Source organism: Xenopus laevis, chromosome 6S (genome assembly GCF_017654675.1).
Source record: "Xenopus laevis strain J_2021 chromosome 6S, Xenopus_laevis_v10.1, whole genome shotgun sequence".
Lineage (NCBI taxonomy): Eukaryota > Metazoa > Chordata > Amphibia > Anura > Pipidae > Xenopus > Xenopus laevis.
In genome coordinates, this window is record NC_054382.1 from 118172745 (window position 1) to 118195434 (window position 22690).

At 38.8% G+C, this 22690-nt stretch overlaps 1 protein-coding gene across 1 annotated transcript in view; it reads left to right on the forward strand.

The window, feature by feature from the left end:
• Positions 1-22338, forward strand: part of dcaf13.S (DDB1 and CUL4 associated factor 13 S homeolog) — a 28190-nt gene extending 5852 nt beyond the window's left edge. Inside the window, exons 5-11 of the mRNA XM_018223909.2 lie at positions 1711-1866; positions 4029-4106; positions 4799-4881; positions 12376-12540; positions 13609-13744; positions 19703-19866; positions 20837-22338. Of these exons, the coding sequence (XP_018079398.1) occupies positions 1711-1866; positions 4029-4106; positions 4799-4881; positions 12376-12540; positions 13609-13744; positions 19703-19866; positions 20837-20924 (870 nt within the window). The 3' untranslated portion in view covers positions 20925-22338. The remainder of the gene's footprint in view (positions 1-1710; positions 1867-4028; positions 4107-4798; positions 4882-12375; positions 12541-13608; positions 13745-19702; positions 19867-20836) is intronic.
• Positions 22339-22690: the final 352 nt, after the last annotated feature.

Here is a 22690-nt window from a genome sequence, read left to right on the forward strand (position 1 = left end):
TCCTATTTTTCTATTGTATGCTAAAGGATATTGCTTTGAAGATGCTGCAGCTGTGTTTGCAAATGCTCATGTTGAGAGAAGATATGTTCTATGCACACAGAAATCTTTGCCCTTAAACTTTTACTGCTTATTTTGTTTTTTTTTTTTTTTTTTTTAAAGGCGGATTGAGCCTCTGTTTAAAATGCCATTGACACACAAAAATTTACATTTATATGTAAATGTACTGTTGCCCTGCACTAATACAAATTGTCAGATTCAGGGAGATTAGTCACCCGGTGACAAATCTCCTCTTCTTCGGGGCGACTAATCTCCCCGAACTGCCTCCCCGCCAGTTAGAATGGAAATTGCTGGTGGGATGGCACTTGGAGCGATTCGTTTTCCAAAGTTGCCTCACGAGGAACCTTCAGGCGACTTTGGAAAACAAATCGCTCTGATTTCCTTCCCACCGGCGATTTACATTCTAGCCAGTGTAAAGGCAGTACGGGGAGATTAGTCACCCAGAAGAAGAGGATATTTGTCGCTGGGTGACTAATCTCCCTGAATCTGACCGTGTGTCTCTTCCCTTACATATAAATCGGCTGCTGCTTCGCACAGTCAGTACATATGACCATAGCACACTGACAAACAGGTTTCTGTTGCGTTTCAAGTGTTTTATTGGCTCATTACAGTAGAAAAAGGCAACGTTTCGGGCCGCACAGGGCCCTTTATCAAGCCTGCTTCGCATAGTGGCATAGGGCAAAAAGACCTTATAAGCTTTGGGTTTAGTTGTTATACAGGGAGATAAACAAGATTTGAATTAAGGGATGCATCCTTCGCGAAGATTGGGCCAAATACTGAATCGAATCCGAATCCTAATTTGCATATGCAAATTAGGAGTGGGAAGTGGAAAACCTTTTTTACTTTGTTTTTTTGTGTGTCAGAAAGTCACACGATTTCCCTCCCCGTCCCTAATTTGCATATGCAAATTCGGATACAGTTTGGCCGGCAGAAGGATTCGGCCGAATCCTGCTGAAAAAGGTTGAATCCCGAACCAAATCCTGTATTCGGTGCATCCCTAGTTGAATTGCATTGATGACCCTCCACAGATACAGAAAGGAAAGCTTTTTCATGTAAAACAGGACTTTTGATGCCAAGAAATTGTACTGGAAGAACAGATACAGGTATAGAATCTGTTATCCGGAAAGCTCAGAATTATGGAAAGGCCATCTCCCATAGACTTCATTATAGTCAAGTGGTCCAAATTTTTAAAAATGATTTCCTTTTTCTCTGTAATAATACAACCGTCCCTTGTACTTGGTCCCAACTAAGATCTAATTAATCTTTATTGGAAGCAAAACCAGCCTATTGGGTTTATTTAATGTTTACATGATTTTCCAGTAGACTTAAGGTATGAAGATCCAAATTACATAAAGATACGTTATCCAGAATACCCCAGGTCCTGAGCTTTCTGGATAACAAACAGGTCCCATACCTGTACTAACTTTACATATATAAAAAAAAGCTGAAGGTCCAGTAAAGTCAAAAGACTTTAAGTATTTATTTGTGCTTGCTTGAATGTTTTCTCTACTTTTAAACTCAATGCTGTTGTAAACAATGCTCCACTGATAATCATGTATTACAGTTTTTCTGCCGGTAAACTGATGTAAGGTGAGCCAAGGCTGAAGGAGGGCCTGCTTTAGAAATCATGTATTTCTGCTCGTGTCTCTACAGACAGTTTTCACAGGGATCGACCATCATGTGAAAGAAGCTGTTTTTGCCACTTGTGGGCAGCAAGTAGACATCTGGGATGAACAGAGGTCCACTCCCATGAGATCATATGCATGGGGGGTTGATAGCATCTCATCAGTCAGATTTAATCCAATAGAGGTGAGTTCATTGCACAATGGAGAGAAATATCAATTCAGGAAGTTGTTGGTGAAATGGTCAGTATAACTGAACTCTTGTGCATATAAACCCATTTTGGTCATGTAACCCCTGGGCTTTCAGTCTTAAAGGAGAAGTAAAGCCTAACTAAAGAAAGAGGCTAGAAATTTTGTACATTATGCTTTGGGCTTCTGTACCAGCCCAAGGCAACCACAGCCCTTTAGAAGTAAAGATCTGTCTCCCCAAAGATGCCCCAGTAGCTCCCCATCTTCTTTTCTGCTGATTCACTGCACATGCTCTGTGGTTCTGTCACTTACTGAGCTTAGGGACCCACTCACAATATACAGTACACATAGAATAGAAATGTCACAATATAAGGCTGATTACTAATTAATACAGATAATTACTACATGGCAGCACAGAAACCAGTGCAATTAGCATCAGAATTGAATAATCAGCCCTGTAGCATCAGCTTATATTACAGACCAACCTCATTTTCTGCTGGATAATAAGTGACAACCCCTAAGCTTAGCTTCTCAACAGCTGCTCAGAGCCCACTGAGCATGTGAGTGTCACAGACACTTTCCAAGATGGTGAACCCCTGTGACAAGTTTGAAGTCCTGCATCATTGCTGCTATTGGCCATATTTATTTTTAGGGTTTAGTTCTCCTTTAAAGAGATACTGACACCAACAATGCTATTTAGAGTTTTGCTAAAAGTGTTATCCCAGTGCTTTTACATTACCTGATTCCCCCCGGTTCTTTTATGATCGAGCTGCCGTATTTGTGCAGCAGTACTCTAACACTCCAGTTGGCAAAACAGTCAGGTTTGGGAATTCCAAGTAACAATAACTATCTGCGATAAATGGTCAACCATGGCCTTCTTTTAACATTTAGAAGAACATTTATCAAGGAGATGAGTTTTCGAATTCATGTGAGTTTTTTAAACTCCCATAATCACCCATAAATTCAAAATTCAACTAGTATAAATTAATTGATAACATTGAATTAAAAACGACTTTAAACGACCCGAAAACTCGAATCGAATTTGATTCGAATTCCTTCAAACCTGATTTGAGTTTTTTATCCGAAAAAAACCCTCAAATGTCAGGAAGACTGCAAACATCTCCAAATTGATCCCAAATGGACCTCTCCCATTGACTTAAACAGCAATATGGCAGGTTTTAGGTGCGAATAGTTGAATTTGAATTCTTAAAGGGCCAGGGTTTGATAAATCTCAAAATTCGAATTGAAATGTTTTTAAAAACTCAAATCGAGTTTGGATAACTCCCTAGTAGAATTTGACAGTTTTGACCATAAATTTCAAATTTTCAATTCGACCCTTATTAAATCTGCCCCTTTATTTACATTAATACATTCATATTTTCAAAAGTGGTTGTATCGCTTTGAAGACCATATTAAGGGCACCTGTTGGCTAAATATATTATTCCCAACCAAAGATGTGGTCTAATAGAGCCCGCACTCCAGTTGGAGAGTAACAATAGTTTTTTTTTTTTGTTTTTTTTTTTAAATTGCCTTCCACCAGCGAAAGGACACACACACTAGGAGGGACCTCCTGGTGTGATTGGCCATGTTAATCATGGTGCATAATAAACAAGTTGTGGCTAGGGATGGGCGAATTTGGCTCGTTTCGCCCCAAAAATTTTTTGACACTCAGTGAATTTGTTTTTCCCCATTGAAGTCTATGGGTGCCATTTTTCGCGGCGAAACTCGGCAAAGAAATTCGATCATCCCTAGTTGTGGCATTCTCTCATTATACACATGCGTGTGTCCCAACATGGCTGGGGTCATGGGAAGGAAAACACTTAACTGAACATAACGGATAGTTCCTGTCTTTTGTTGGTTATATTATCCAGTTTATTCTGGAATATGTGTCTAAAATGTTAAGATTATTAAAAAAAAAACATTGATTTCGTTGTGCCAAGCAGCATGCTAACTTATTTATTAACACCAATTTAAACTTCACATTTAAACTATCACTGCACTTGCAAGGCAACTACTCATTTTTGCCATTGCACAACTGAATTCTGAGTGAATAGACAGGACAGTTACGGTATCTGTATTTTTCAGGGAAAAAATACATTGTGCATTTTTTGTGACAACTTTGTGTGAGTTGTTTTTTTTTTTTGTTTTTTTTTTAAACAGACGCACATTTTATCAAGCTGCGGAACAGACAGAAGCATTGTTCTCTATGATAAGCGAAAACCTACCCCACTAAAAAAGGTACGTTTATTTCTCCACGCTTTTTTTTAATTTTTTTTTAATTTGCTGGGTCACAAGCCATCACTTCCCATCTGCATGTTAATATGGACAGCCTACAGTGCCTACAGTGCCTCCAGCCTACAGTGCCTTGAGCTGATGCTCATTGCAAAGTGTTAATTCCGTTCAGGGCATATTAATTGTTAAAACTCAGATAGTGGAATTAAAATTTATATTCTTTACTTCAATATAATCAATGACCTAAATAATCCGTGACTGGCCAGTCTACTAATTCATAAACAATTAAAAACTGAATAAATACAGCATAGATAAATAAAAATAATCAATGAGTGAACTTATAAATTCATACACACGTCTGACTACATTTCATGACACTATACCATTTTTAAAAAATGAATTCCAACAAAAACAGTTTTTCCTACAAAGGTTGAACCTCCATGTCTGTAGCCCAAAAGAAAGTCCAAACCAAAAAAAGCAGACTTGGAGTGCATTGCCAGTTGTCTTTGCTGTTTTAGTCATTTTGTAGAATAATCATATAAAACTTTCAGAGGTTAATTGTTAGAGTTCAAGTTCCACAACCTCCTAGTGTAGCAATTACCACAGTTAATGCGTTTGCGGCAATTAAACAATGCTGCACAGATCAGGGCATTACACATAGTATTAAATGTGGCCTACTGTTTCACTTTTTCTTGCAGATTATTTTGGAAATGAGAACAAATGCTCTGTGTTGGAATCCAATGGAAGCATTTATTTTCACTGCAGCCAATGAAAACTTCAAGTAAGGAATTTGTATCTGTAACCATATCATTAAAGGGATGCTCTCAGCATTAGTATGCTCTAGCATACTAATATTTCTAAGTTAAAAGGGAGCTATCGCAAAAATGAAAATTTAATATAAGCTTCATCATACTGAAATGAGACATTTTCTAAATACAATCAATTAAATATTCTGCATTGTTTCCAAAATAATCAAGTTTATGTTCACTATCCCTCTCTCAGCATCTGTTTCAGTTCATTCTCTCTTCATGCAGCAGTTGGGTGTCAGATTGACAGTTAGATCCAATATATCTTATTGGGGGGCTCCATTTCCTAGCAGATGTATTAGAGCTCACTCAAATAACTGATTCCAGTACAATCAAAATCTAACAAAATAACTGCCTTTTGCACAAATTCTGCATGTAGAGAGACATGATGTCTCATAGAGTGAGCTCTAATACATCTTCTAGGCAAAAGGAGCCCCCCTATAAGATATATTGAATCTAACTGTCAATGACAGTTGACTATCAATCTGACTGCTGCAGGAAGAGAGAATGGAGAGAAACTTGATTATTTCAGAAACAGTACAGAATTTGTAATTGATTTTATTTAGAAAGATTCTTATTTCAGTATGATGAAACTTTTTATTAAATTTTCATTTTCACGATTGTTCCCCTTTAAATTGCTGTATTTTCTTTGATTGCAAAAGTGCTGGGCTTTTCAGGGTACTAGTGATGGATATTACTTTTTGAGTGGCAAGGCAGATTTTCCATACTACTAGTCATATTCCAGCCAGTTGCTATGGTAACTGAAATTGCAAATTGTAGAGCTGCTGAATAAAAAGCTAAATAACCAATGAAAACCAGAATAACACTCACTACATCATGCTAAAAGTTAATTCAAAGGTGATCAGCCCATATAATTTAATTTCTAGTATGTTATAGAACTGCCAGTTCTAAGCAACTTTTCCATTTTTTTTAATTGTTTATTAACTGTCTTGTTTGTTCATTTTCTTCTGACTCTTTCCGGCTTTCAAATGGGGGTCACTGACCTCATCTAAAAACAAATGCTCTGTAAAGCCACAAATGTATTGTTATTCTCATTCTTTATTCATGCCCTCTCCTAGTGCCTTCTTCATATCATTGCATGATTGCTAGGGTAATTTGGACCCTAGCAACCATATTGCTAAAATTGCTAACTGGAGAGCTGCTAAATCAAAAGCTAAATAACTCAAAAATCACAAACGTTAAAACAATTAGTTATAAAACACATTGGGGCTCATTTATAAACACTAGCACATGGGCAGAAACCCATAGCAACCAATCAGTGACTGGCTTTTCTCAGCCAGTTGCAGGTTGAACAGTAAAAGCAAACATTTGATTGGTTGCTATGGGTTACTGCCCAGGTGCAAATTTGCCTAGTGTTTATAAATGACTCATATTGTGTTGATTAACAAGATATATTGGTCAGCTATAATTAAACACTTAACACTTAATGTTCCGTGTCTATAAGTTCTAGATTTGCTAAACCGTAGTGCTTTGTGTATAATCAGATCAGGGCCCCATTACTGAGTTAATTGGGTGGTTGCGTATCGATAACAATGTTTAACATGCAAACCAGATCATAAACATGACGGCAAACTACAGCTATACTACGTTATCCAGCATGGAGTGTCTGACTGCAGCCAAGTGGAGTGTCGGGTTCAAGAAAAAATATAGTTCAATATCTTAAACGAGAAGGAATACCATTTTTTACTTGGCGGTGCATGAACGGATTGCTCTGTGGTACTCGCTAGACGAACCCCGAGCCAGTGCGGTTTTCTGCTGATAAGTGTGCCGGACTGGGGTGTTGGGTAAGTAAAAGTAGTCACTTTAAGGTGCCTAACTTTTGGCACCCCCAAGAAGAAAATGGTATTCCTTCTCCTTTAAGGGGTGGTTCATCTTTAGGTTAACTTTTAGTATGTTATAGAATGACCAATTCTAAGCAACTTTTCAATTGGTCTCCGTTATTTATTTTATATAGTTTTTTTTTTTGTTTTTTTTTAATGATTTGCCTTTTTCTTCTGACTGTTCCCAGCTTTCAAATGGGGTCTAAAAAGTAAATGCTCTGTAAGGCTACAAATGTATTGTTATTGCTAGTTTTTAGTACTCGTCTTTATAATTAGGTCCTCATATTCCAATCTCTTATTCAAAGCAATGCATGGTTGCTAGGGTCATTTGGACCTTAGCAACCAGATCGCTGGAACAGCAAAATGGAGAACTGCTGATAAAAAGGCTGAATAACTCAAAAACTACAAATAACAAAAAATGAAAACCAATTGCAAATTGTCAGAATATTACTCTCATCCAGGGCTGCCATCAGAAATCACGGGGCCCCGCACAACAAAATTTCTGGGCCCCCCCCTCGCCACCCCTCCCTCAGTATGAAGGCCACACAGGCATTAAAAGATGAAGTGCCCCCCTACAAGTTAAAAAAATAACTTTGGTGCCCAGACCCCTCCTACAAGTTTTGGTGGTCAGGTGGTGGTTAAAGAAAAAAAACATTGGTGGCCATGGCCCCACACATTAAAAAAAAAAAAAACAATTATCCAGGGCCCCCACACATTTTTTACAAAAAAAACCAATTAGCCAGGGCCCCCAGACATTTTTTACAAAAAAAAACAATTACCCAGGGCCCCCACACATTTTTTACAAAAAAAAAACAATTAGCCAGGGCCCCCACACATTTTTTACAAAAAAAAAAACAATTAGCCAGGGCCCCCACACATCTTAAAAAAAAAAATAGCAAAGGGCCCCAACACATTTAAAAAAAAAAATAGCAAAGGGCCCCCACACATTTAAAAAAAAAACAATTAGCCAGGGCCCCCACATATTTTTTTAAAAAAAACTATTAGCCAGGGCCCCCACACATCTTTAAAAAAAAAAAAATAGCAAAGGGCCCCCACACATTTGAAAAAAAAAATAGCAAAGGGCCCCCGCACATTTAAAAAAAAAAAAAATAGCAAAGGGCCCCCGCACATTTAAAAAAAAAAAAAAATAGCAAAGGGCCCCCGCACATTTAAAAAAAAAAAAATAGCAAAGGGCTCCCACACATTTAAAAAAAAAAAAATAGCAAAGGGCCCCCGCACATTTAAAAAAAAAAAAAATAGCAAAGGGCCCCCGCACATTTAAAAAAAAAAAAATAGCAAAGGGCCCCCGCACATTTAAAAAAATTAGCCAGGGCCCCCACACATTTTTTTTTTAAAAAAAAATATTAGCCAGGGTGCCCACACATCTTAAAAAAAAAAAAAAAATAGCAAAGGGCCCCCACACATTTAAAAAAAAAACAATTATCTAGGGCCCCCACACATTTTTTAAAAAAAACTATTAGCCAGGGCCCCCACACATCTTAAAAAAAAACAAAAAAACTAGCAAAGGGCCCCCACACATTTAAAAAAACAATTGGTCAGGGCTCCCACAAGTTAAAAGAAAAAAAAACTGCACGTACCTTAGCCAGGGAGTTCAGATGCCGGTATCTTCGGTTTCTTGTGCTCTGATTCGCCAGTGAAATGTAAGTCCCGGTAAAGGCGCATGGTGATTGGATAAAGTAGAGGGGAGGTTCAAACGTCTCCCAACCAATCAGAATGTGGCTTTACCGGGACTTACATTTCACTGGCGAATCAGAACACAAGAAGAAGTCATCGGAGCTCGGATGCAGGGGACCGGCTGTGCAAGTAAATGCAAGTAAGTGCAGCACGGCCGGGCCCCCCTTAACTCCCCAAAACATCCGGGCCCGGGACAACAGTCCCCCCCTGATGGCGGCCCTGCTCTCATCATACTAAAAGTTAACGCAAAGGTGAATGACAGATGGAAGGAACGGTTGTGCCAATCAGCTACCCGCAGGGCATCGCCTAACCTTAGCTCAACTCTTTCCGATCTTGCACAACTTGAAAAAAAAAAATGGCAAAGCAGAGTATGTTATATCGTATATATAGTTCTAAATTATGTATGGCGACGGTCTCGCCCGCAATCCAAGGTTTGTCTGTTCCAAAAGCCCATAGTGCTGGTAGAGCTGATTCATCAATACAGGAGATCTGGAAGTAAATGAAATGTGGGACATAAGGATGTATTATACAGTATTAACAATTAACACTGCAACCTAAAAGGGGTAGAGTCTTTCAGCAAGCAACAGTTTATTTGTATGGTTATTTACTAAACTCCGTCTGGCTTTTAGGTGCAAAACTCGAATTTTTAGGGGTATTTTTAAAACTCAAATTTTTCAAGATTTAATAAAGTGATACTGACACTAAAAAAATTATTATTCTAAATATTAATGTACCTCAAAAGTTACGTATAGCTCATGTTGATCAATAGTTAGATTGGCAAAACAGTCAGGTTTAGGAAATTCAACTGACTGTCCCATCTCAACGTGTCAGTTTGAGTTTCTAATGCTAACGGACTGCTGAAGCTCAAATATGGCAGCCCCCCTCATACAGGAACATGGGGGGTCAGATGGGTAATGTAAAAGCATCTTTAAATACTTTTATGGCAAAATGATAACATGCAAAGTCAGTGCTATGATATATGTAAAAAAAAGGTTTAATTTCTGGTGTCGGTATCACTTTAAAGGGCATGTAAAGGCAAAAAAATAAAATCCCATTTTTACTTTCTTTAATGAAAAAGAAACCTATCTCCAATATACTTAAATTAAAAAATGTGTACTGTTTTTATAAGAAACCTGACTGTATGCAGTGAAATTCTCCCTTCATTTACTGCTGTGGATAGGAATTGTCAGATGGTCCCTAACTGCTGAGCAGGGAAACAATCATACTTATGAACAGCAGGGGGAGCCCCCGCCTTACTTCCCAGCCATGCAGAACTCAAGCAGCTTTGTTTATGATGATCCCTAAGCAGCCCAGACCACACTGAGCATGTGCACAGTCTTAGTCTTGCAAAGATGTTTAATAAAGTTACAAGATGGTGACCCCCTGTAGCCAACTTTGAAAGCATAAATTATTTGTTTGATTAGGCTTGTGGTGCAGTAAGTTCATGTTAATATTTAGTATACAAAATACAACATTTCTAGCCTTATTCTATTTTAGACTTTACATGCCCTTTAAAGCACGATGCAGCAAAAAGGCAGAATCCAAAAGACCTGCCATGGTTGTGTATAAATCATTGACAAGAGTTCCCTATCCTAATTGGGTTATTGTGGTTTGCGCTGGGTTTAGCCTGAAAATCCGGGCTTTTCGGCAAAAACCCCAAAAATTTGTACGATTCAGTAAAAGAGCCTGAAATATCGTACAATATGATTTTTTTGTACAATTTTTTTTACGGGGTTTTCCCTGGACCGATTAATTGGAGCTTTTTAAATAATAAATAAGTTCAAATCTGGTATGGGAGTTTGCTCATGGGCTTTTATTATTAAAATAATGAGATAAAGTTGGATTTTTAGTAAATAACCCTCCCCATGTTCAGATGATCTGATATTTCTACATATTAGAACTATATTAACATGAATGACTTTTCATCACACTTGTGGATGCTTCTGCTAATATGAATTAATACCAAAGACATGTAGCTTAATGGAACAGTAACACCAAAAAATGAAACTGTTTTAAAGAAATGTCAAAATAATGTACTGTTGCCCTCCACTGGTAAAACTGGTGTCTTTGCTACAGAAACTTTACTATAGTTTATATAAACAAGCTATTGTGTAGCCATGGGGGCCACCATTCAAGCACAGGATACACAGTGGATTGCAGATAAGCTCTGATGAATCCAATTGTATACTACAGAGTTTATCAATTATCTGCTGTGCCTTTTCTACTGTTTCAGCTTTGAATGGCTGCCGCCATGGCTACACAGCAGCTTGATTATATAAACTATAGTAGTACTTATCTGTTATCTACTGTGTATCCTGTGCTTGAATGGCTGCCCCATGGCTACACAGCAGCTTGTTTATATAAACTATAGTAGTACTTATCTGTTATCTACTGTGTATCCTGTGCTTGAATGGCTGCCCCATGGCTACACAGCAGCTTGTTTATATAAACTATAGTAGTACTTATCTATCTACTGTGTATCCTGTGCTTGAATGGCTGCCCCCATGGCTACAAAGCAGCTTGTTTATATAAACTATAGTAGTACTTATCTGTTATCTACTGTGTATCCTGTGCTTGAATGGCTGCCCCATGGCTACACAGCAGCTTGTTTATATAAACTATAGTAGTACTTATCTATCTACTGTGTATCCTGTGCTTGAATGGCTGCCCCCATGGCTACACAGCAGCTTGTTTATATAAACTATAGTTGTCTTTCTGAAGAAAACACACCAGTTGTACCAGTGCAGCACAAACAGTTCATTATATTTTCATTACTTTAAACCACTTCCATTTTTTGGTCTTACTGTTCCTTTAATAATATTCTTTGTGCAGAATAGTCCATTGTGAGTGTGCACTGTCTTTATAAGACAGTATCCCATGTCCCTTCAGTGGTAACTGGAGGTTATGTTATTATTTGCTTTTTGAGCTGTTTGCAATATTAAAGGGGTGGTTCACCTTTAAATTAACTTTTAGAATGGCCAATTCTAAGCAACTTAAAGTTTTTTGCATTATTTTCCTTCTCGCTCTTTTCAGCTTTCAAATGGGGGATTGCTGACCCATCTATAAAAGAAATGCTCTGTTAGGCTACAAATGTATTGTTATTGCTACATTTTATTACTCCTCTTTCTATTCAGACCCTTTCCTTTTCATATCCCAGTCTCTTTGTTCATAATTGCTATGGTAATTAGAACTAGGGATGCACCAAATCCAGGATTCAGTTCGGGATTCGCCAGGATTTGGCCTTTTTCAGCAGGATTCGGATTGGGCCGATACCTTGTGCCTGGCCGAACTGAATCCTAATTTGCATATGTAAATTAGGTGTGGGAAGGGAACTCGCGTAACTTTTTGTCACAAAACAAGGAAGTAAAAACATTTTTTCCCACCTTTTCCTTTCCTGCCCCTAATTCTGCATATGCAAATTCAGATTCGGGGTTTGGTATTCGGCCGAATCTTACACGATGGATTCGGGGATTCGACCGAATCGCAAAAAGTGGATTCGGCGCATCCCCAATTAGAACCCTAGCAACCAGATTGCTGAATCTGCAAACTGGAGAACTGCTGAATAATAAGCCAAATAACCCAAAAAACATAAAATTTGAAAACCAATTGCAAATTGTCTCCGAATGTCACTCTCTACAAGATACTAAAAGTTATTTCAAAGGTGAACGACCCCTTTAAGAAGAGATAAAAGACAAAATTGTAGAAATAAACCAAGCTGAGAGTAGTGCCTAGAAGGCAGCTGGAAGTGGCTGACTGTCAGCTTTTGATATAGGAGGGGACACCAGCAAATGTCAGCTGTAGATAAATCCCTTCCTGCAGATGAATGTAAAAGTAAAGCACTGGATATTGCCACTCTAGCAAATCTGCTAGCCTTGCTGTCATTCCTTTTCAACCAGTGTATAAGCTGATGATGATTGGTTCCTCTCTCCCTAGCCTGTACACGTATGACATGCGCTATATGGACAGTCCGGTGAAGGTGCACATGGATCACGTGTCGGCTGTTCTGGATGTTGATTACTCCCCTACTGGAAAGGAGCTTGTGTCTGCCAGCTTTGATAAGTCCATCCGTATATTCCCTGTGCATAGTGGCCACAGCAGGTTGGTGACTGCAAAGGGATATTTGTTACTTGGTGCCATATTTAAACTTTGTGTCTGACTATTCAGTTTCTCTTGTATGCCCTGGGATAGTAAATCTTAAAGGTATACTGTCATGGGAAAAAATGTTTTTTCAAAACGCATCAGTTAATAGTGCTGCTCCAGCAGAATTCTGCACTGAAATTTGTTTCTCAAAAGAGCTAACAGTTTTTTGTTTTTTTTAATTTAATTTTGAAGTCTGACATGGGGTTAGACATATTGTCAGTTTTGCAGCTGCCCCCAGTCATGTGACTCTTTACTGCTGTACTGCAAGTTGGAGCGATATCACTCCCTCCCTTTCCCCCCCAGCAGCCAAACAACAGAACAGATCACCTCGGCACTTACGCAGACTGAGTGCACTTCTGTTGTTGCACTGTGTTACCCTCTACCCCTCCATAGTGGGTAGTATTCTATAAATACTATAAAATATTAACATGGATGGGGTATTTTAATTTTAGAAATCCATTGCTGCCTTTAGTATAGAGGCCCTACCTCTCGAGACAATGTAGATTTATTATTTGCACCTTGAAGGAGAGGAAAAGCTACCAAAGCAGTTTATAGATTAGCCACAGAAGTGCAAGCTATAACACTATATTTTGCAGCATGCTTTACCTTACCTGAATAAACGGCTCTAGAAGCTCTCTCTGTTTGTTTAGGATAGCAGCTGCCATACTAGTTTGTGTGACCACTTCCTGCCGGAGTCTCTCCCTGCTCAATCATAGCTCTGGGCTCAGATTACAGCAGGGAGGGAAGGAGGGATGGGGGAAAAGGGATAGGGAGAGAGGAGCAAACTGAGCATGCTCAAGCCCTCGCCCTGGAGTTTTAAGCTGAAAACAGGAAGTCGGATACAAAAGCCCATGAGTACACAGTAGAAGGAAAGAAATGTGGTGTATTTATATAGACCTTTCTGATAAAGCTTACTTCATTTTAACCTTTCCTTCACTTTTAATGTCCTCATTTTCGATCCTCTCTAATTGATCTTTGGAAATGGTATCGGTGAAAGAATCTTTAGTTGAATTTATACTTTTGCAGGGAAGTCTATCACACAAAGCGTATGCAGCACGTCACCTGTGTTAAATGGTCTGCCGACAACAAGTATGTTCTCTGCGGCTCTGACGAAATGAACATTCGCATATGGAAAGCCAACGCATCAGAAAAGTTGGGCGTGGTAAGAGCACTAATGATCACTGTGCTGCTGCAGTCATCCCTTTATTTTATATCCTATCAATAGGATTGTGTTCCCTATTTTATTTGCAGACCCAGCACTATATGAAACAGTGGTGACCAGCTAATTATGACGCTGCCAAAGTGGTTAAAACCAGACTGGCTAGCCATGATTTTGAGGAGGCAGACTCAGAATATTTTTAGTTTGATTTCAAGTAAACAAAGGTCCAGGAGGTGAAGTAGCCTAGGCCTCACCTTCAGCATTTAGTGCAGGTTTGGACCCCAGTCCTTAAAGGGCATGTAAAGGCAAAAAAATAAAATCCATTTTTACTTTCTGTAATGAAAAAGAAACTTAGCTCCAATATACTTTAATTAAAAAATGTGTACCGTTTTTATAAGAAACCTGACTGTATGCAGTGAAATTCTCCCTTCATTTACTGCTGTGGATAGGAATTGTCAGACGGTCCCTAACTGTTGAGCAGGGAAACAATCATACTTATGAACAGCAGTGGGAGCCCCCGCCTTACTTCCCAGCCATGCAGAACTCAAGCAGCTTTGTTTATGATGATCCCTAAGCAGCACAGACCACACTGAGCATGTGCACAGTCTTAGTCTTGCAAAGATGTATAACAAAGTTACAAGATGGTGACCCCCTGTAACCAACTTTGAAAGCATAAATTATTTGTTTGATTAGGATTGTGGTGCAGTAAGTTCATGTTTATATTTAGTATAGAAAATACAGCATTTCTAGCCTTATTCTATTTTAGACTTTACATGCCCTTTAAAGGGTAACTAACTCAAAAATGAAAATTTAATATAAGCTTCATCATATTAAAATAAGAAATGTTCTAAATACAATCAATTAAAAATTCAGATTTTTTACCTGAAATAATCAAGTTTGTGTTCACTATTCCTCTCTCAGCATCTGTTTCTCTTCATTCTGTCTTCATGCAGCAGTTGGGTGTCAGATACTCATTGACAGTTAGATCCAATATATCTTATAGGGGGGCTCCTTTCCTAGCAGATGTATTAGAGCTCACTCAAATAAATGATTCCAGTACAAACAAAATCTAACAAAATAACTGCCTTTTGCACAAATTCTGCATGTAGAGAGACATGATGTCTGGTGATTTTAATACTGAGCTCCAATACATATTCTAGGCAAAAGGAGCCCCTATAATCATGAAGACAGAATAAAGAGAAACTGATGCTGAGAGAGGGATAGTGAAGATAAATTTGATTATTTCAGAAACGGTACAGAATATTTAATTGATTGTATTTAGAAAGTTTTTATTTCAGTATGCTGAAGCGTATATAAATTTTTCGTTTTTTGCTATAGTTCCCCTTTAATGATATTAATGAGCTGAAAAACAGGGCAAATATGTGCAACCGGACTGGTAAAAGGAATGTAATAGTTAACCCCAAGCTTAATAGCCTTCACTCATAGTTAGTTTTCTCTGAGGAAAAGTGCGGGACGTAATTACTCTTTACAAGTACATTAGAGGACATTAGACAATGGAGGTTTTTTTTTTTTTTCTACTAAAGCAGCGAAGGTGGTTCCTTTAACCTTCACTGCTTATGTAAAATAAACAAAGCAAATCTTAAGATTCAGAATAGGTTTTGGTATATATAGATTATGTATGTGAGTGTATAGACAAGTGTGTGTGTGTGTATATATATATATATATATATATATATATATATATATATAGACAAATACAAGAGTCCTCTGCACTCAACCCATTATCAATATATTTAAGACAGAGACATTTGTGCATACTGCTACTGAAAAATGCCTTACCCTTTAAACAAAACAGGGATTGTTTGTCCATATACTGCAATATATTTAAGCTGGCCAACTACGTCAAAGTCATCCCATATCTGGCCAGTCCTATGCTCAATTTTCATCTGATTCATTAAGAATTCAATTGCTTAATTATACGTTTTACCTGCAACTTACTTGCTGCTTTCAAATTAAAACTCCCAAACTTGGCTGCCCTTTTATTAGACACCAGTGGGATCACCTGACTATAGCTGGGAGGGGTGGGAGCTACAACATGGAGCTGGTCACTGCTCCTGTATAACTATAACAAACAAGGGAAAGTTGTGCTCACCACTAATTTTTAAAACCATTAGGCGGGGGTGCAATGAGGCTGTGACCACAAAATACATATAGACAAATACAAGAGTCCTCTGCACTCAACCCATTATCAATATATTTAAGACAGAGACATTTTGTGCATACTGCTACTGAAAAATGCCTTACCCTTTAAACAAAACAGGGATTGTTTGTCCATATATTGCAATATATTTTAGTCCCTTTGTAAAATGTATAATGAAGCAATAGAATTCTTAATGAATCAGATGAAAATTGAGCATAGGACTGGCCAGATATGGGATGACTTTGACGTAGTTGGCCAGCTTAAATATATTATATATAAATATATAAATATATATAAATAAATATAAAAAATATATATATATATATATGTAAATAAATTAAAAAAAATATATATATATGTATATATATATATATATATATAAATTAAATTTATATATATATATATATATATATATATATATATATATATATATTTATACACACACACACACACACCCCCCATGAACCAGATGGACCCATAAAATACAAGTGACAATACACAGTATTAAACCGTCCAACTGACCCATATTCACAGTACCAATAAACTGGTCATGGTCATCTGCCCGTTATACCCCTACTAAAACTCATACTATACAGACTTCTCTTCAAAGGCAATTACTGTAACTCTGCCGACTTGTTCAATTTAGCTTTGCATATAAAAATACAGAGATTGGTGGTTAGGCCGCATCCACTCTTCTAGTTGGCAGAACCTCCTGCTTTCACTCTAACCCATTAACCTGGCAGGCAAAGTTGCAACTTATTGCAGCTACAGACGTGTGGTATCATTTCAACAAACCACAATAACAAGAACCCATCAGGATGCCGTAAATAATTGAGTGTGTTTTGAGCTCTGAGAAGCATAATTCTGCATGGTGTTAAGATTACTGTGTAGATGGTTGGGTCACATGGTGGCTTTTAGATGCTTCTCAAGCACCAGGTGATTTCTGGGACACCCATAAATAGCACCAATTCTGACTCCTGCTGCTTAGGCCAGTGCTGGACATGTTAATGAGAAGAAGCTCTTCGGATTTTCTGCCTCATTCTCGTACAAATATACAGTCACTAGTGTCCCCTTTGGAAGAGAGTGCAACAATTGGGGTCGCTTACAAAGCAGGATGTAGTTTCCAAAGTGGGGGGAGCTTTTGCATTCTGTGTAGGTCCTATTGCAGGATATTTTAGTAATCAAACACTGTGCATTGTAAAGTTATTGCTCTGTAAAGCCCAGCATGCATTAATCCATTATAATAAAGTTCGCCACTAGAGGGCACTCTTTCATTAAAGGAGTTCACCTTTCAGCTAACTTTTTAGTATGATGTAGTTCTATTAGCAAGATAATTTGCAATTGGTTTTCATTTTTTATTATTTGTTGTTTTTGAGTCATTTAGCTTTTTATTCAGTCTGTTATATAAAGAAATGGACTGCAGCTCACCGTTTGTTTGCTTGATAGATTAATCCACAGCAGTATTCTTAACTGCAAAAACTTTTATTGGGAATGCACAACACACAACATGTTTCGGGCTAAGCCCTTTATCAAGTGTGAAGCTTTTTATTCAGCAGCTCTCCAGTTTGCAATTTCAGCAAACTGGTTGCTAAGGTCCAAGTTACCCTAGCAACCATGGATTGATTTGAACAAGCGACTGGAATAGGAGAGGCCTGAATAGAAGGATGGGTAATTAATAAAAAATTAGCAATAAAAATACATTTGTAGCCTTACAGGGCATTTGTTTTTAGATGGGGCCAGTGACCCCCATTTGAAAGCTGGAAGGAGTTCGGAAGAAAGAGGCAAATATTTCAAAAACTATAAAAATAAATAATAAAGACCAATTTAAAAGCTGCTTAGAATTGGTAATTGTACAACATACTAAAAGTTAACTCAACGGTGAACCACTCCTTTAAGGTCATTGTCTGCAAGTAGAAAAGGTCGCCACACATTTACAGGAGGAGACATTGCGCTTATAAATACAGGGAGTCCTTGAGTTAAATACACCCGACTTACATACAACTCATCTTACGAAACGGGGGCTGTTACAGTAATGTTCTGTGGTTTGCTTTGCCTTTATTAGCATTTAGCTTTAATTAACCACCTGCCCCAATCCCCTCTGGCGTGTGTTGTCTATTGCAGAGCACAGAAAGGAAAAAATAATACTATGTTAAGAGAGACGTTGCAATGTTACATTTAATAAGTAAATGTATATGTTCCAACTTACATACAAATTCAACTTAAGAACAAGCCTACAGACCCTATCTCGTACATAACCCGGGGACTGGCTGTAGATAAAAAAAAGCTTCCCAGTTATTCCTTAAAATACTGCGCAGCTTGTGGGTCTTGATTCTACCTAAGGTTGCACTGCTGTCAGTTTACATTTCTGTATATGTTTGCTAGTACAATTACCTGAATTAATTAGGTACAGACGATTTGCATTGAGCTTTCCTATCATCTTAGTCCCTTTAAGGGCAGAGACACATGGTCAGATTCGGGTAGATTAGTCGCCCGGCGACAAATCTCCTCTTCTTTGGGGCGACTAATCTCCCCAAACTGCCTTCCTGCCGGCTAGAATCTAAATCGACGGTGGGATCGATTCGTTTTCCGAAGTTGGCTCACAAGGAAACTTCGGGCAAATTTGGAAAACGCAGCGATCCGATCCCAATCCCGCCGGCTAGGATATAGATCGCGGCAGTTCAGAGAGATTAGTCACCCCGAAGAAGAGATTTGGCGATGGACGACTAATCTCCCCGAGTCTGACCATGTGTCTCTGCCCTAAACCCAAGGCCTGTATCTGTGCACAATTATGCAGGGCTTTGTAGCCCAGAAAGCAAATTTCCTAATAACTCCGTGTAGATTCTTCAGTTTACCAAGCGCTCACACCCAGGCATTTTTGTTCTGCAAAACTGTTTAGGTTTTACTAAATCAGCAGCACTTTGCTCTTCCTCAATTAAATTAAAGAAAATCATTGCTTTTAATTAGTATAAAAGCCCTGGAACTTGGAGGCTGGTGACAGTTTGCTGCACAATGAGAAATTATGGGATTCATTTAGGCTGGCTCAGGGAAAAATGATTATGGTTATATGACGGGGCAAAAAAAAAAATGAAATGGTAATGGACACTGGATTTGTCTAGAGATTGAAGTGGCGGCATTAAAGCAGTGATTTAAATGGATAGTGAGTGATTGGTATCATGGCTCAAGGTTTCCAGAGTGACTTTTTACATTGCTTGCAGCTTCATCAGGTCCAGCAGATTATGTACAGGTATTCACTTTGATTGGGTTATTGCTGCACTCTCTACAAGGGTAGGCTTTAAATCGCCTATAAATGTTACCCCCTACACATGAAAGGTACATGGTTAGTGAGTTTGTAGGTCCTCCTTCCAGAAGGCAAGCTGCTCATTACACTGTAGGAGTTATGAAGGCTACAGGTCCAGTAAGACAGACCAATGCCTGAACCAAACAAGGAAAACAAATGCCCAAATCACAGGGGTGGGACCTTATCTAGGTATCCAGGTGGGTTATCCATGGGCTGCCTACACAGATAGGTAATCAGGTACTTTCTACCCAATACTTGACCGCTTTGCAGGTATTCCATGGGTACCCAATCCAATGGAGGACTCAAATGTAGGACCTTCCATTATGTTGTGTAAAGCAGATGAAGAATCTTCAGTATTTTTAACATTCATCTGGGATGTCAAACCTGAAGCCCCCCTACCTATTTTTAAATGGCAACTCTATTCATGATCCCCTTCTTTAGAGAAGAGGGGGATTATAAGACTAGGAGGCTAGTTAATTTCTTTAATGTGGTTTTGTTTTAGTTGTCACCACGAGAAAGAGCAGCACATAACTACAACCAGAAGTTGAAGGAGAAGTTCCAGCACCACCCACAGATCAAGAGGATAACTCGTCACAGGCACCTACCACGCTCCATCTACAGCCAAATAAAGGAGCAGCAAATCATGAGGGAAGCTCGCCGCAAGAAGTAAGTGTTTCTTTCCGCTAGCTGCTATTTTTTTTCTATAAAACATAGCCTGTAGCCTAGCGTTAGACACATTTCTTTTATGGGTAGAATCATCGTGTTTTTTTTTTAATTCCTTTATAAGTCCAGGTATGGGATCCGTTATCTGGAAACCCACAATCTAGAAAGCTCTGAATTACAGAAAGGCCATCTCCCATAGACTCCATGTTAATAAAACAATTCAAATTTTTAAAAATGATTTCCTTTTTCTCTGTAACAATAAAACAGTACCTTGTACATCAATTAAACAAAAATATTATTCAGCCTTATTGGAAGCAGAACCAGCCTATTGGGTTTCTAAGGCTTACACGATTTTCTAGTAGACTTAAGGTATGAAGATCCAAATTATGGAAAGCCTCAGGTCCTGAGCATTCTGCTTAATAGGTCCCATACCTGTACAAGGTATAATTGCAGGGGAAAACACAAGGGTTGCATTGGGCAGTTGTTGGGCTCCTTTGGTATGTGATTTGATCATAGGCTTAAAGAGCTGTCACAAACAGCCTGATTTGGTCCACCACCTGGATAATTATATTGGGCAATCCTACTTTGCCATCCTAGTGGACCTTACAATGTTTGGGCTTGACTGTCATGGTGTCTGCACTGGGCTTTGAAAAATGTGTTCTCCATAGCATCACATTAGCTATAGTTTTCGGGTTACTAGTCCCACAGTTGCAGCACCATTCTGTTTGACATAGCGGAGTTTCATTACCTTTACAAACACCTCCACAGTTAGAGGGGTTCATTGGGGTTACACCCTTTATTGCTTGTGACAACCCTGCTATACAGACTCATTATGAGGCTAGCTCATTAGCAGAGAGAGAATTCTCCCACGTATTTCATGTTGCCATTCAGTAGATGTGAGTAGTAAAGCCAGATGGCTTTATTTTATTTCTTGCCCTGCCTTTTTTCCTAATTCCAATATTTCCATTTGCAGGGATGTAAATCGTCGGAAACACAGCAAGCCGGGCTCTGTGCCAATCCCATCAGAGAAGAAGAAGCACGTGCTGGCTGTAGTGGAATAGCACCAACTGCTCATTCTGTGTTGTACCGAATCTCTCGCATCCTGCTACTCCTTTGGCCAATATAATATGCATCGACGTGGCCTGGGAAACAGGACTTGACTTGTCCAGTTGGGGGGGGGGGAGTGCTAGTTTCAACAGAGTGCATGTATCCAGTAAAATCTAAATCGACCTTTTTTAAATTGCCCCAGCTGTCCTTACATGTCATTTACTTGCAAGGGTTCAGGGCTAAAGGCCGATAAAAGCTGCAGACGGACTGAGTCAGCAGCTTATTGGCCCGTGTGGCCGCCCCCGATGGATATCTGGCCAAAAGTCGGGCAGATGGCGATCGTGCAGGTTAAAAAATCCCGTTGGATCGTGGCCATATCTGTTTGTTGATGCGGTTCCTTTGATTCAACCGCCTGTTTGGCATCCATTCTGATCTGATCTTTGGGCCCACGATAGAATCAGCCCGATATCACACACTTCAATGTGGGCAATATCGAGGAGAGATCTGCTTGTTTGGCGACATCGGATCTTCCTGTGTATAGTCACCTTTAGGTAATACAAAAGGTTTTACTGCAAGTACTGACTGAAAGGGGCCCACTTGTTCTTCCCAAAGAAAGAGCTCTCTGGAAACACAGTGCAGGGTATTTAGTTAGTACATGTGTGGAGGAAAGATATTTGAAGAGAATGCCAAAATTAAGGAGAACGCTAGTAGCTCCCCATCTTCTTTTCTGCTGATTCACTGCACATGCTCTGTGCTGCTGTCACTTACTGAGCTTAGGGACCCACTCACAATATACAGTACACATAGAATAGAAATGTCACAATATAAGGCTGATTAGTAATTAATACAGATAATTACTACATGGCAGCACAGAAACCAGTGCAATTGGCATCAGAATTTAATAATCAGCCCAATTTAAAATTACAGACCAACCTCATTGATAATTAGTGACGAGCCCTAAGCTTAGCTTCTCAACAGCTGCTCAGAGCCCACTGAGCATGTGAGTGTCACAGACACTTTCCAAGATGGTGACCCCCTGTGACAGGTTTGAAGTCCTGGATCATTGCTGCTATTGACAAGCTGAAACTGTAGGTTGGTACAATAAGTTCACTAAATAAAATATGGCATTTTTTTGCCATATTCATTTTTAGGGTTTAGTTCTCCTTTAAATGCCATACTACCCCTCATTTCTTCTTTCATTTGTTACATTTCTGCTTTGCTTTTTCCACCTGCCCCTCCTATTCTTCATCAGCTGCCCCTTGCCATGTAATGCAGGGAGTTATAGCTGGGGGCACAAAGTGAGGAACCTTGCTATAGCCATGCAGCCTATTATTCAGTTTCTCATTGGTGGGGGTTGGGTTATACTGCTTACTCTGTGAGTATTTGTAATTGAACTGTGGCTACAAAATTAAAAGATTTTGTTTTTCATCAATTGCTCTTTTGTTAAACCTGTAAATCTCATTTGTAGTTCTTAAACCTCCATTGTGTTAAAAAGTTGTGAAAACGCCTCCTTTCTACCATGTATAGAGCTTTTCTCCTATTGGACAATATATTGTGTCATGGCATGTAAATTTTTTTGGTCACCTTTGATCTTTTTTTTCGGGTGACGAAGTAACATCATATTCGATCAAATTGAAAAAAACTTCAATTCTAAATTGTCCACCAATTGACTCCAAATAGGTTCTAGGTGGTCCCCCATATGTTAAAACAGCAATTTGGCAGGTTTAAGATGGCGAATGTTCAAAGTTGAATGTTTAAAGAGACCGTACATGATAAATTT